Source organism: Frieseomelitta varia, unplaced genomic scaffold (assembly GCF_011392965.1).
Source record: "Frieseomelitta varia isolate USP_RPSP 00005682 unplaced genomic scaffold, Fvar_1.2 scaffold_250, whole genome shotgun sequence".
NCBI lineage: Eukaryota > Metazoa > Arthropoda > Insecta > Hymenoptera > Apidae > Frieseomelitta > Frieseomelitta varia.
In genome coordinates, this window is record NW_025109980.1 from 903,437 (window position 1) to 917,497 (window position 14,061).

Below are 14,061 nucleotides of genomic sequence, written 5' to 3' on the forward strand. Positions count from 1 at the left end.
GCGTATTGAATCGTTATTGATCGATATTTGAAAATAGTGTAAAAATAATATGTATATCAAAGAATCGTTGTTTGATTCATTATTTGGAGGAAAATGATATATTAATAACGATGAAATAATTTCTCGAACATCGCAGATTTATTAAACTAAAAGGTTATAGCTAGAAATTGTATATATTATTTGATCATACAATGAATGATTTAATACAGCCAAGTTATTCTTTCTGGATTAGAGCGATCCATCATTGAAATGAAATTAGTACGTTCATCCATTAACACTTGTGTTAATTTCGTAGCAAAATTTGGGTTTGTCTTCATCTGTTGAAGTAACCATTCTACAGGTATTCTGAAATTAAAATATTTTATATTAATTACATCGAGAAATTAAGTAACTTATTATTATTAATTATATTTGTATTTCTCTTATTAATTGTTGAATGCGCAACATGTTTCAGACTTAAATGGCCAAACTGCAAGAGTTTCATTTATACATAAAAAGAAGAAAAATATGTTGTACAAACGTTGGGAAACGGCTTGTTATAGAGTTATAAACAAATCTTGTGTGTATGAAGTAGGTAATTACCCATTTTTCTTTATCATTTGATTTTTACTTGATAAAGTACATAGTTTGAAACAAAAGCAACTTCACATGGAAACTAGCGTAAAGAATTAATTTTATTGAAATTCAACGAAATTCTCAGAGACTTTATAGTGTTATTAATTCTATTATTCACTGATGTCAAGTGATGAAATTAAAAATTATTTTTTATTGTATTATTATAATTAATGATATAAAATTGTTAGCATATGAAAAAAGACATATATTTAACGACACAGTCTGTGTATTGTAACGAACGTTTCTTCTTGCTTATTATTTTATGTATACAATATTTATTAAGAACTCTATAACAAAGTATTTGGTATTGAATTTTATATAACACTTTTTTTCTTTTTATGTACAGATTAAGTCCTCGCAGTTTGAGCGTCTAAATTCGAGACATCATGTACGTAGGAATAATTTAACGGAGTATGTACCTCTGTGGAAAATAACGTAAAAGTGTAGATAAAATTCGTTCCTGCCTATTAATTTTTGGGACATCGATAATACTTTGCCTCTTCCCAAAACCATATGCCGTAGATATGTATTCAGGTTTAAAGCCTCGAATTACTCGCGGTCTTGCAGGATGTTTTACGAAATGAGAATAATTACGATTTCTAGATGTGGCTACAACAATCCCCGTGGCTAAAGCCAAAACAATGATGATAGTTGCTCGCATGATTGCTAACATAAAAAAAAAAGGATTCATTAATTATATTTGTACATTTGAAAAAAGTTATACATAAAATCTAATTCTTATTTATAATATATCTTTTGGGGAATAAAACAAAACAAGAATGTCTAAAGAATAAGCTCACTTCTAAATATCCTAAGACAACGGGTTTGTTAAAGATAAGCATCAAGTCTTATATTTATTGTAATATGGATTATATATATATATTTGTCTGTAATTTTGCCTATTGGAAATGCTACTATAAAAATTACAAAGATAGTACGAAAGTTATGCATTATGCACCACGGTATTCATTTGAGTAATTATGATTTAATAATTTTGAACAAGTTTAATAGCATAGAATGCAATTACCCATATTTTCATCAAAGGAAGATTAAGAATATATTTATCATATTTTGATTATACTTTATATTAGACAACATCATATTGCTTATTGAAATAGTAAATTATACATTTTCCAGTTAGGTAGAAAATTTATATTTTGAATAATATTCAGATATGAGAATAAAAGAATTATATGATATTGTCTTTACTTATTATTTGTTATGTATTTTGTGATGAACTTCTTATGAAATTATAAAAAATTGTAAAATTGAACTTAGATTCAAGATACATATATTCACGATACATACCACGAGATCATATTAATCACGAATACAATATAAAAGAATATAAATGGAATTGAAAAAATATACTTACAGTTTCATATCTTGTTTCTTTAAGTATATAATATATAATATGATTTGAAACATCTATGATATTTTTAAGTAAAATGGTACTTAATTCTAAATATTTAAGAATATTTATTAAAACAAAAAAAATATATATATTTTATATGATCAACATAAGATGTAGTATAAGTGCAAAATATTAATATTAATTATAATAAATATATAATGACTTTTGTTTCAAATTTTTAGTTTCTTTCTTAAATTTAAAAAATTTAATTTAAATTTCAACTATAAAGGATGTAGTGCAAATATACAACGTTGTTTTCAATAATAATGAAAACGTAATAAACACTTTTGCTGCACTTTTACATCAGTACGATATTTAAAATCTTGAAGAATTACAACTTTAAATTTTTTATATAAATTGAACATGTAACTGCACGTATGAGCAAGAAATACTGCGCTCGCAGTTTATCGCAGTCTCTTTTGTAGGAGACCACCAGCATCGCCGTTGCAGTCGCCGCTGACGGCGTCAACGGCGTCCTAGCCGCCTACATGTTACATCAATAACGTTATTTTATTTCATTTATTTGTTTAAAATCTAATCTATGTAGTTTAAAACAATGTGAAATATAATAAAAGAAAGATAATTTTATTTTATAAGCGTCTTAAGGACTACTATGATATCCAAGGAAATATTTAATGTATTGTTTTCTTGAGGAAATGAAGCGGCCGTTGGCGTTTTCAGATTCTGATGACGGCCGTTCTTGCCGGCAAATATCTCTGCGTCATTTCTTTCATTGTTTTTAACAAAATATGAGATATGATACAGTTTAAAATTCACTAAAAAATTACATAATCATTACAACGTTTATATTGGGTTTAAAAACATTATTTCAATGTAATTTAATTTAAGGATATCGAAGAAATGGTTCAAGGAGCGCCGTGATGCCGCCGTTTGCGGCGGATAGCGCGTTTAGCCGCCACTGCGTATCTAAATTCTTACTGCAGAGATAACGACCAATTGCAGTTTCATATTCATACATATCTTTTACATGAGGATTCAATATGAAAATTTAATTTATTCGAACTTTGGACCATAATTTAAAAGGATAATTAAATTTGTATTACTAAGAATCTGGCACATTTCTTTATTTTAATATTTTATTTTTTGCCTCAGCTGTAATTTACTGTAATTTACCGTAACATTTAGCATTTTCATTGCTATTGACGCATCATTTTAATTTTAAAAAGCAATGCTATTGACGTAATTGTTGTATTTCTTTGTTTTTTTCAATTAAAGAGAGAAATTAAAAACTAATATTTAACCATTGCTTAAAATAAAAATATTTTTGATGAAGGAATGTATAATTTTTAACGTAGAATAGCTGTAGTAAAATGTGGTAAACAACTTGTTGAATATGCTTAATTGTTTACATATAATATAAAAAATAATAGCAAATTTTATAAAAAAAGAGGGAGAAAAACAAAAAGCAAAAGGAGTTTTAATGATTTATTATGTTAGTATTTAAATTATTGTGAATAATGTATTCATTAGAAAAATAACTATATGTCGTCATAATAATAATAGAATTTTATTATTTTTCATTTAACAAGAACTGATACAATTATATATATATATATAATTGTAATATATACATATATTGAAATACATATACGTACAAAATACGGATCCATGTTTGAATGTATATGTAAAATGAACGATATTTATATTTTTTATACTTGAATATAATGCAAGTTATTTTTTTAGTCACAAAATTATATTATTTATTTAGCAGTCTTTGCTTGGAAATGATCCATAATTATGATAGGAATCTCTTTAAGTATAAGCGATCGTGATATACCAGAATATTTTGTAAATAATTCTAGAATATGTAAAGTATTATATCCTTCGGAGTCTCCATCACTTCCTGCTTTTATACTGCAAAGAGTAATGGTTTTAATACACATAATAATGATTATTTTTTTTCAATATTTCAAAGTAAAAAATCGGTATACCTATCTGTAGTAACACACGAAAGGACATATACACAAAGATATTTAACATAACGCGTCATTGCAGAAAAGGTACATTGACGTAAAATAGTTTGTACTCCGATAACGAAAACTACAGCATCAAGAGGATCTTGAGGTCTTTTACTTAAAAGACTACCTGCAATTATTTTGTATAAAATTAATTTATATTTATTACATATTAGTGTGAAATTAAAATTACACATATATTTAAATTACCTGTGTTTTTACAATAGTGTAATTTAGGTAATTGTAATATAGTAAGTAAAAACATAATAAGCGCAATGTTATTTATATTTGGTGATTTAATATAAATATTATTATGTGGATTACTTATGCCCGCCCAATCTAATCTAATACTAAGCTCGCGTAATAATTCATTTTTCTCAGTTTCAGATTGTTCGTTACTATTCTGTTTATTAATTTCAAATAATACAGCTCTGAAAATCATAAAAATATAAGAGATGAGAAGATTAATATAAACAAAAAATATTTTCTGTATATTTGCACATACGTGTTTAATGTTTGCAATGCTGCTTCCATATGCTTTGCTTCAAATTTACAAGCTGTGTTTAATTCATATGCTATTTTTTTCTTAAGAAGTTGATAATGTCCAACTTTTAATACATAGTCAAGCAATTGTGGGCAAAATTTACTTGTTTGAGTAGAACTGTGAAATTTTGACATATTACCTAAATACAAATATATTCGACAAAATAAATATGTGATTACTAATATTTAATTGATATGTAATATTGATAACATTCATTACTACATAATAATACCTTTAAGACCATCCACAGAATTTAGTATTGCATCAAAATAATCAATTGTAGACGACCACACTTTGTTACGTATATTTTTTTCTATGTAGTGAACCATATTGCTTAATTCAATAACGATATAAAATGAAATAAGTTTGTCAAGACCAGTTAAACCGGGTGTACCGATTGCTTCTAATGTTCTTGAAAAAATTTTGTAATTTAATACTTCCGTTTGTGTTTTGAGATCATACCAGGCAAGGGAATGTTCAATATAGACAGTCGTTCTAAAAATACCAATGCAAAAAATATTAACTAACAGCAATAATAATGCAAAAAAATAAATAATACAAAATAATAGAGAACATGTAGCAAAATATTATGAAAGAAAAATTTACCTAGGATCTGTGATTCGAAGTAATTCACGCGCAAGTCTACCAATAAAAGTTGCAGAATTATTGTCTGAAATTGAAACATGTTTTTCATCTTGAAAGTACCTCCATGATCTTCCGGAGGTCCAGGAGGATCCTGAACATTCTTCTTCTACTGCATTATTTATAATGTATGTTATCTGTGAATACAAAATGATCATAAGTTTATCCGAATATAAACGCATTAAATATTTCAAATATTTATGAATTTATATACTTCTTCATGCCATATTTTTAAGCTATTAATATTTATATAATCTTGAATATACTGAAACGATTTGCGGTAGCCATCTATTATTGCCGTTAAATTATGGAGTTTTTGTAACAATGATACCTGGAATGATATCACTGATAACAATTGTTAATAAAATATTTTCACGATAAGAAACTAAAATAGAAACTAACTTTTGATTTTGGTTCAAAAACAAGACCATTATCTAAAGCTAATGTTACTTTTTTCACAAGTTCTTGTCGTATACCATCTTCTAAAAGACGATGAGAATCGACTCTTAATACACCTAATGGAACACTTCTTAAGGATAATACACCCTTTGTAAATACTGATACAGCGTATGTTAATTTAGCCATCTAAAATAAAAATTTTAGATTAAATTTTATTTTATAAATTCATTTACATTAAAAAGAATACTAGAAATATATACTTTTAATCTATCATCTAATTGGGCATAATCTTTCAATTTGTCTTTCGGCAGTTTAGTAGGAATTTCTTTAAAGGCATTGGTTTCAAGATTTACTATTTCAGCAAGTAAACCAAATACAGTTTCAGGTATTATTTGCAGGACACGCCTTGCATATTTTTCTAATTCTCTGCTATAGTATTGTGATACTGACGACAAATCTGCACTACGTGCTTGATTTACTCTCAATAAAGGAGTTTCTAAAGCTGAAGCCATCTGAAAATGAATTAGGTATAATAAATGTGGTATATGGTAGTTATATTACAAATAAAATTTAATTTAAAATAGGAAGTAACAGTTTACTTTCAAAAAAAGTGCTTTTAATTTTATTACAGTAGGAGGACTTTCTTTTATACTAGCTTGCATTGTGTCAATGAATGATTCCATTATATTCCATGCATAACAACAATCTGTTACTATATTTAAACTTATCATAGTATCTTCTGTTATGCTTCCTGTACGTAACATATTATGCAATATTTCTCGTGTATCAGCTAGATACTGCGATATATGTAAATTGTTTTCCAATTGATGAAATTCTGAAATTATTATTGAAATTAAAATTAAAAAAAAAAGTTAAACTTTCAAATTTTATTATGAATCAATATCACAATTGAATTTAGAATTAAATCACAATTTCTTCCATTATATGCTCACCTTGCACTTCTTCTAATGCCTGTAGTAATTGCACTATTTTTCTTCCGTCCTCTTGTTTTAATGAATTAATATGTTTACTTATCTCCATAAACCAAGTATGGAGATTTTGATTTCTTTCAATACCATCAAGTGATTTATTACCACTAAATATTTGGGCAAGATCTGTTACACGTTCAACACATGTTCCTTTATCTCTAACCCATTTAGTTTCTTTACCAAACAATAACTAAAAATTGAAAATAAAGTTAAGAATATAAATCATTTTCTGAATTTTTTATATAATTATGTGATATAAGAAATATTAATCGTACGTCTTTATATAATTGTTTGACACCTTGCTCAATTTGAGCAGTACTTAACAACAATTGTAGACAATCAGATGTGGTATATTTGCTTTCGGTCACTACTAATTGTTTAAGCAAACGCGATCGTTTTGAATCTTCTAATGATATAGTTGATGTTGCAGAATGTAAAAGTATCCAATGTAATGTTACATTACATTCCCTTACTAATTTCACTAAAGAACCTATTGCACTCTCATCTAAAGTCACCGCTGATTGCATTTCCTCTGTTTCAGATATTAATTTCTAAAATAAATTTTTAACATAATCAATAATGTATACACATATACATATTATATTTTAATACTAAATAAAAATAAAATAAACTAAAAAATTTGTATAGATTTTACATAGTTTATTATTTTAAAATTAAACATTTGAGAAACACTTTATTGTTAAAAATAAAAAATATAGTTACCTTCATTTTTTGACCATAGTTTTGTGCTATAACTTTTACATTTGATGATTCTAGAGTATTATTAAGTGCTGTTCTTGCTGCTTTGTATGGTAACCACCAATCATATAAATTTATTACTATTCCCATATAAATACTGATAACCCAGTTATCAGGGAAAAATCTGTCTACTATTTCTCTCATTATAGCTGTGTGAGTATGTAACATGGCTGGTTTAAATGATAAAATTATAACTAACATTGATGCTTGATTAGAGAGAGCAGTACTGCGATGTTTTGGATGTGGGAAAGCAAGACTTTGATTATATATTTCATCAGAACGTAAACGTCCAATAATATGTTCAATTAAGGAATCATTTAGTGATACTCTCCTGTAAAATAAATTTTTTATTAAACAGAAAAAGATAACATGATAAAATGACAGGATTTTAAGAACTTACTTAAAATATTCTTCAGGATAATTTGCAGGTCGTTTATTAGAAATTTTGGAAAATCCTGTTGATCGTAATAACATACATACATCATCTACTCTTGTAGAGGATGAACGTTGAGCATTGTATCGATAGTAAGAAACAAGTAACCTTTCTCTTATACATCCTTCAAAATGATAATCCACCAAAAGTAACATAACACCATACAAATATACTGCTTCACACTATTAACATAAATATGAGGATTATGCCTGTCCTTTATCTTGAACAAATACTTCAAGTTCAAAATTTATTATACAAGTATTACAATTGAATGATAAAATTTGTAATGTTCTATCAAATTTCTTAATGATTTTTATATGGAAGTAAATTATTTAATAAAGAAAAAATTTCGGATTTATTATAAGACTATACTTCATATAAGTTGTAAATATTTAAAATAGAATTGGTCCAGAAATAATAGTCAATTTGATATCAATCGTTTAATTTAAATTTAATAAATAATAAGAAATAATATATCCATATTTTATATAAGAATAGCAATATAAAATAACTATACTGTAATAATACCATTAATTGTCTTCCTTCTTCATTGAGCATAATAGTATCTACAGACTGGTGAATGTACATTCCATCCCCTAGCTCATCTACATACAGATTTAAATCTGTTATGTATTTGTGTATACTTTCAAAAGCTAAGTAAAATCTCGCAATTATGTCAGAAAAGTTGTTTCGCAATTCTTCATCTGTCTCTTGAAGCACCTAAAAGACATAACACCTAAAGCAATTAATGCAAACTTAGATAATCTCATTACATAGTAGACAAAAAATACAATGATATGACATACAATTGCATAAAGTTTTAATGCAAATTTCAAACGAACGTTAAAAGTTATTTACTTATTATTTTCTATGTACTCACTGGATCATTTTCTATTTTCTGTTCGTAAGTACTAACTGATTTAAAATATACAAAATCAATTATGATAGATCCATACTTTTGTACAATTTGTTTTGAATCCAAGCTGTAACATGAAAGAAAACTAATGTAACACATTTACAATATAATTTATACAATATATCATGAGTAATAATTTAGATTCATTGGAATCTAATAATTCTGTCATAAGTGCTGTTTACGTTATCAACAAAGCATTTATAATATTTTATGGGGTATAAATAACCTAAACACAGGTGGCACGTAATCCTTTAATCTCATTAATTCTGCTATAATAGCATTTCCACGAGATACTAATCGTAACAAATTTTGCCCACAAATGTTATTAGATGCCAAGAAGTCACCCATTTCGTGTTTATTTTAATATGGACAGTTGATAATTCATTGACATCGTTTTACCGACGTCAACAATCTTATTGGCGCGAAAAGAGTGAGGGAAACTGTCATTTGATTAATTTCAATACGAGTTGATCAAAACATTGTGGAAAGATTGTTGTCAACAACGGTAAATGTTTTCCGAAAATTTTCGAACAGACTATATCGGCGATGTGTGTTTCACGAATTTAAAAAAATATGATATAGGATAAGAAATAACTGTAGCTCAAAATACGTAAAATAATGTATTTTATTGAATGTGACACATTATTTACTATACAGATAATGTACAATTTTCGAAATAAAAAATATGATATTCGCCCTTATCGTAATATTCGATATTTCAAGACAAATAACCAAGAAACTTTTATAATTATGGAGCACTTTATCTTCCTGTCTTTTTTTATCATTCCGATAAAATCTTCATTTTATATATTTAAATTCGGTATTGTATCTTTTTTTTTTATTGTATACTATGATTTACTGTGGAAATGATTATATTGTTTCATATTTCAAAACGCAAATTGACAAAATGAAATTTTACATTTATACAAAAATTATAAGCAGTCTGTACAGACTGTTTTCTCTGCTGCGTGTGAAATATAATAACATAACCTAAAAACGTAACAAAAACATATATAAATATTATATACGAGCATATTCCGTTTCATGTATTTAATTTCATTTTGTGAAATGAAATGAAAGTGATATAAAGATTGTAAACAGTTCAAGATAGATATATTTATAAAAATATAGTCAATTATATAGCACGATGTTAAATATTTTATCTTATAGAAGTACAACGAACTCTATTTGTAAATTACAAATCGTTTATCAATCGTTGATAAAAACTGCTAAATACAGAAATTCGGTGGTTTGTAGATCTCTCAATTCTTCATCCAAACCCGCATTTGAAACAAAAAATGCAAGGTATAATTCTTTTCAAGATTTATCCAAAATATTTATGTTTGTAATAAGAAAAATGCTGCCTTTTGTAGACTATAAAGTATCAAATATATAATATTTCATTTATATGATCGTAGAGAATGTAGCAAACAATTTGTCGATGTAATAAATGTAAATACAAATGTACAAAACAATGTAATGTTATACAAAAATACCAGTAGTACCGTATTTATAAAACTAGTTTTTTTTGGATGGGGTTTCTGTAATATCATAATAGCGCTTATGACGTTTAACCCAAAATATGTATCAACGTGGTTTGAAGATTTAACTTGGACAGAATACCTTAAAAGAAATGGAATAGCATTGATGTATTTTATATATTCTGTATTAGCAGGTAACATACAATATATTTAATTAATTTCCACATATTTATGAAATTTTGTATAATTTTTACAATGTAAAATGATTAAATTATACTTGTATTGATGGTTGATATACAAAATGAGTTTTTTTTGTGTTTATTGAAATATACACATTGTGTTAAAAATTTATTTTTATATAGATATGTATTTTAATGTTTAGGACCTCTTGGCTGTGTAGCATTATATATATTTAATCACAGAATTATAAAATACATAATTTTACACAAAGGTGGTAAAGATGTATCAATAGTTACTAATCATTTATTTAAAAACGTTGATACTATAACACTTCCTCTTGAGAAGGTATGTACTTTTATTGAAATTGATTGTTAATAGCTATAAAACATCATTTTTATTTTATTTTGCAGTATATAGCTTTGTAATTTAGTTATATTTTATAGTTTCATTTAGCTAAATTAAAATTAATATCATTTTTTATGCAATTACGAACTAAAAATATGATAATATAATGATTAAAATTATTTAATTTAAAATAATGAATAGTTAATTACATATGCTTTATTTTTAAGGTAAAGACTACAATGGCAAGAGATCAAATAAAAAATTATTTGCCATTAAAAATTCAAGGCAAGAAGTTTTTTTATCTTGTTGATGGTCATGGAAAATTTTTCAATGAACAATTATTTGATTATACAGTTGGAAGGGCAAAAACTTGGTAGAGATACTTTATAAATTATGTATATTATAAATAAATTATTACAAATAAATTAAAAATGTAATATAATTATTTAATATATCTTTATTTTTGTTAGAAAAAAGTGAAAGTTGGAAATATTGCTAGAATATGCTTATAAAGATAAATTATAAAGATAAAATATACTTATATAAAATAAAATATGTGTATGAAATAAATAATAATAATTTTATACAAAATAAAGATTGGAAATATAGATAATTGAACTAAAATTTTCAGTATGTTAGTATGGTTAATGTATATATTTTAATATACATTTCTTTTGTTTTGAGATTAATTCATACATAAATTATGCTACATTATTATACATATGTTGAATATGTTCACATTTACATCAAGTATATATTTTCTTCTTTAATATCTTTGTCGATCATAATATTTATGTGAATACTTGCTCAAACGATCGCTATATCCATCGTCATGATATTTATCTTCTGCCTTATAGTACACTTCAGGTGCTGAACCTACATGTCCTTGCCAATATCGAGTCCAATAAAGATCCTCTGGGTTGATATCATGTGGATGTTTTGCATTTCGAAATACATGTACGCAATATATAAGGCTTCCTATCAATGTTAAGAATCCAAAGATAAGAAAAACTATTCCCAGAATCCTAAAAAAATCCCAAAATCTTAATTTGAAAAAACAAATTTATTTGTGTGTAATATATTTATTTATAATATTGTTTTGTATAGAAATGAAGAGAAATTAATTCTTACCAGACTATTAGTGGTTGAAAAAACTGAATTACTATAACAAAACCTAATGCAATAAGAATTAAACCGAGATTAAGGAGTAACATAAGACAGCAAACTCCTTTGGTATTTGGACAAAAAGGATTAGGTGTCGACATGGTTTCTATAATAATACCATCTTTTCTTGATGTATGAGATTTTACTGATTTTGCAGAACCATAACTACAATGACTAGGTGCGCGATGTCCTAATCTTGAACTTGGTGTTAGACTATGATGTGACACGTGGCTATTGATTAAATAATAATAAGATTTATGATACAATTACATATATGTAAAATATATTTTATTCTAATTACAACCTTATATCTGAAGTTGTTCTATATGCAGCACTTGTAACATATATATCTGAACCATTGTCACATATGCTACCATGTGAAGTACTTTTACTAAGAGGATGAAGACTATGTTTTGAAGATCCAGATAATATTGAACCACGATTATTGTGTATATTTCGCAATTGTCTCCCTTCTTCCTTTTCATATTTGTCTGAATGGTCTTTCTTTGTTGATTTCATCTATAATTTGAATATACATATAATAGATTTTGAACGTTGTATTGTAATAGTAAATATTATTAAAAAAGAACAATTTGTATTATACATACATCATATTATTGAAATATATGTAGAATATAAATTTTTATAATTTACAATAATAATAATTAACAAATTGATAAAAGTATACATGTTTACAATTATAAATATAAGTTGTAAATTACCATTGTAGCATGGTCAGTAGATACAATATATTCAGATACTGTATGATCTGATGGTGCATGATGACTATCATTTCCATCTGTTAAATATTCTTTATTTATGTTATTATAATATCCCAAATATCTCGTGTTATTTGTCATTATGATACTTGAATTTTGTAATTTATCTAAAATGCATAAGAAACTTGACAAAAAGTTTATTCTAATATCTCATTATTAATATAAAGAAATAATTACACAATGGTTAAATAATATTATAATAAAGAAAATTTATATGCTCTTTATTTGAGTAAGACTTACTTCATAAATGATGAATGATATTTTTGTATATCACAAATTTCAAAAGAAAATTTTAATTTTATACTTAATTAATTTAACATTGCCTGTAAAAATTATTATGTGATAAATGTTACAATTAAAATTCCTCTGACAATATTATTATATAGTAACATATAATTAACAATCGATAAATGAATTTATTATTTATTAGCATTTGTTATGGATCAGATATATCAAATGTAAGTAAATCATTATTAGATATAAGGAATATGTGTGTTGCATTTTTTTAAATAATGCGGGGGCAACAAAATAGGAGTGGTGTCTTTGTAAATGAATTGCAAAATACACAATTATCATAGAATCTTTCAAATTGCATAGTATGTATGACAACATTTTGTCGCGGTCGCAAACTCCTAATTTAGTAGTATGATGTCATTTGACAAGGTCATATATGCATCCTTGATCAGTAAATGTAATCATTAAAAACTTCTACCTTTAATTTGAATATTTTTTATTCATTAATCTGGAATTTTCATTGATTTGTATATGTATGATTTACTCATAATAAAAGTTTATAAGACTAAATTAATTAAATCGACAAAATTCAAAATTAAAATCAAAATTAGACAAATATATATAACTTATCATATCGTTTTTATTACGTTAAATGGTGTTAATATTTTGATTGCTGTCTAAAATTTTTCATTTTGTTCCATCGTGCGAGACAGACGTGTTTTTGTACATTAAGAAAACTTCGAAGGATAATGCTAAAAGATTTACCTGCGCAAGCGCCATAAATCGTGTCAACTTAGAACTAAACACATATTGCCCTTTAATATGCATTTATTTTCATTGATCTATTTAATTCGTTACGAAGACAAAAATTTCGTATCTGACTGGAAAACGTGTACGAAAAAGCATGTAAATTATCGCATAGTTATGTATTTCGACTAGGTGTAGCAAGATTGATATTTATCGTACCTGATGATACTCATATTGGAGATTTGTCAAAAGCAAATTTTAAGTGCAAATTTGAGATTTTGATCTAGTTTGTTAATTTATCGCGCGTACAATTATTACTTCTCGTTTATGTAGAAATGCTTTTCCCTCGTCAGCGAACGTCGGTCAGATAGAAAATAATATTGGTACATTACGGATGCCCGACTTTAGAAATATTGATATTAACGGTACTGTCTGGTACATTGT

The 14,061-nt window shown here is 26.0% G+C and overlaps 4 protein-coding genes across 8 annotated transcripts; 1 reads left to right on the top strand and 3 right to left on the bottom strand.

The window, feature by feature from the left end:
- Window positions 1–116: 116 nt before the first annotated feature.
- On the bottom strand, window positions 117–2,037 carry LOC122528427 (allatotropin-like). 2 transcript variants are annotated; one of them, XM_043653508.1, is made up of 3 exons: window positions 1,991–2,037; window positions 1,035–1,281; window positions 117–345 (listed from the first exon to the last, which is right to left on the bottom strand). In XM_043653508.1, the coding sequence occupies exons 2-3, from the start codon at window positions 1,274–1,276 to the stop codon at window positions 201–203; spliced, it is 387 nt and encodes a 128-aa protein (XP_043509443.1). In that variant the 5' UTR covers window positions 1,277–1,281; window positions 1,991–2,037; the 3' UTR covers window positions 117–200. The 2 variants fall into 2 exon arrangements, with proteins under 2 accessions (XP_043509443.1, XP_043509442.1); XM_043653507.1 differs by lacking the exon at window positions 1,991–2,037 and having other exon boundaries at window positions 1,035–1,750.
- Window positions 2,038–3,647: 1,610 nt separating this feature from the next.
- Window positions 3,648–9,239, bottom strand: LOC122528438 (WASH complex subunit 5). Its single transcript, XM_043653532.1, has 17 exons — window positions 8,914–9,239; window positions 8,652–8,754; window positions 8,300–8,491; window positions 7,739–7,953; window positions 7,303–7,669; window positions 6,855–7,130; window positions 6,544–6,769; window positions 6,190–6,425; window positions 5,851–6,102; window positions 5,594–5,776; window positions 5,406–5,522; window positions 5,156–5,328; window positions 4,782–5,044; window positions 4,511–4,688; window positions 4,216–4,436; window positions 3,982–4,135; window positions 3,648–3,904 (listed from the first exon to the last, which is right to left on the bottom strand). Exons 1-17 carry the CDS (start codon window positions 9,033–9,035, stop codon window positions 3,751–3,753), a joined length of 3,432 nt encoding a protein of 1,143 aa, XP_043509467.1. The 5' UTR covers window positions 9,036–9,239; the 3' UTR covers window positions 3,648–3,750.
- Window positions 9,240–9,488: 249 nt separating this feature from the next.
- Window positions 9,489–11,103, top strand: LOC122528443. The gene is made up of 4 exons (XM_043653539.1): window positions 9,489–9,992; window positions 10,106–10,362; window positions 10,551–10,693; window positions 10,921–11,103. The coding sequence occupies exons 1-4, from the start codon at window positions 9,835–9,837 to the stop codon at window positions 11,068–11,070; spliced, it is 708 nt and encodes a 235-aa protein (XP_043509474.1). The 5' UTR covers window positions 9,489–9,834; the 3' UTR covers window positions 11,071–11,103.
- A 214-nt stretch (window positions 11,104–11,317) lies between these two features.
- Window positions 11,318–13,945, bottom strand: LOC122528441. 4 transcript variants are annotated; one of them, XM_043653538.1, is made up of 6 exons: window positions 13,837–13,927; window positions 13,636–13,751; window positions 12,580–12,743; window positions 12,162–12,373; window positions 11,825–12,088; window positions 11,318–11,718 (listed from the first exon to the last, which is right to left on the bottom strand). In XM_043653538.1, the coding sequence occupies exons 3-6, from the start codon at window positions 12,715–12,717 to the stop codon at window positions 11,460–11,462; spliced, it is 873 nt and encodes a 290-aa protein (XP_043509473.1). In that variant the 5' UTR covers window positions 12,718–12,743; window positions 13,636–13,751; window positions 13,837–13,927; the 3' UTR covers window positions 11,318–11,459. The 4 variants fall into 4 exon arrangements, with proteins under 4 accessions (XP_043509473.1, XP_043509470.1, XP_043509471.1 ...); XM_043653535.1 differs by having other exon boundaries at window positions 12,162–12,376; XM_043653536.1 differs by lacking the exon at window positions 13,636–13,751 and having other exon boundaries at window positions 12,162–12,376; window positions 13,837–13,945.
- Window positions 13,946–14,061: the final 116 nt, after the last annotated feature.

Bases quoted from the DNA above. Each gene is read 5' to 3' on its own strand.
- LOC122528441 (XM_043653536.1), bottom strand. From the start codon at position 12,717: ATGACAAATAACACGAGATATTTGGGATATTATAATAACATAAATAAA. The intron at 12,377-12,579 runs GTAATTTACAAC...TTCAAATTATAG, and splicing joins CTACTGACCATGCTACAATG to ATGAAATCAACAAAGAAAGA. The intron at 11,719-11,824 runs GTAAGAATTAAT...GGATTTTTTTAG, and splicing joins TTTCAACCACTAATAGTCTG to GATTCTGGGAATAGTTTTTC.
- LOC122528427 (XM_043653507.1), bottom strand. From the start codon at position 1,306: ATGAATCCTTTTTTTTTTATGTTAGCAATCATGCGAGCAACTATCATC. The intron at 346-1,034 runs GTACATACTCCG...TTTTAATTTCAG, and splicing joins TTACGTTATTTTCCACAGAG to AATACCTGTAGAATGGTTAC.
- LOC122528438 (XM_043653532.1), bottom strand. From the start codon at position 9,035: ATGGGTGACTTCTTGGCATCTAATAACATTTGTGGGCAAAATTTGTTA. The intron at 8,755-8,913 runs GTTATTTATACC...TTCATGTTACAG, and splicing joins TACGTGCCACCTGTGTTTAG to CTTGGATTCAAAACAAATTG. The intron at 6,426-6,543 runs GTGAGCATATAA...TAATAATTTCAG, and splicing joins GGCATTAGAAGAAGTGCAAG to AATTTCATCAATTGGAAAAC.
- LOC122528443 (XM_043653539.1), top strand. From the start codon at position 9,835: ATGTTAAATATTTTATCTTATAGAAGTACAACGAACTCTATTTGTAAA. The intron at 10,363-10,550 runs GTAACATACAAT...TTTAATGTTTAG, and splicing joins TATATATTCTGTATTAGCAG to GACCTCTTGGCTGTGTAGCA. The intron at 10,694-10,920 runs GTATGTACTTTT...TTTATTTTTAAG, and splicing joins TAACACTTCCTCTTGAGAAG to GTAAAGACTACAATGGCAAG.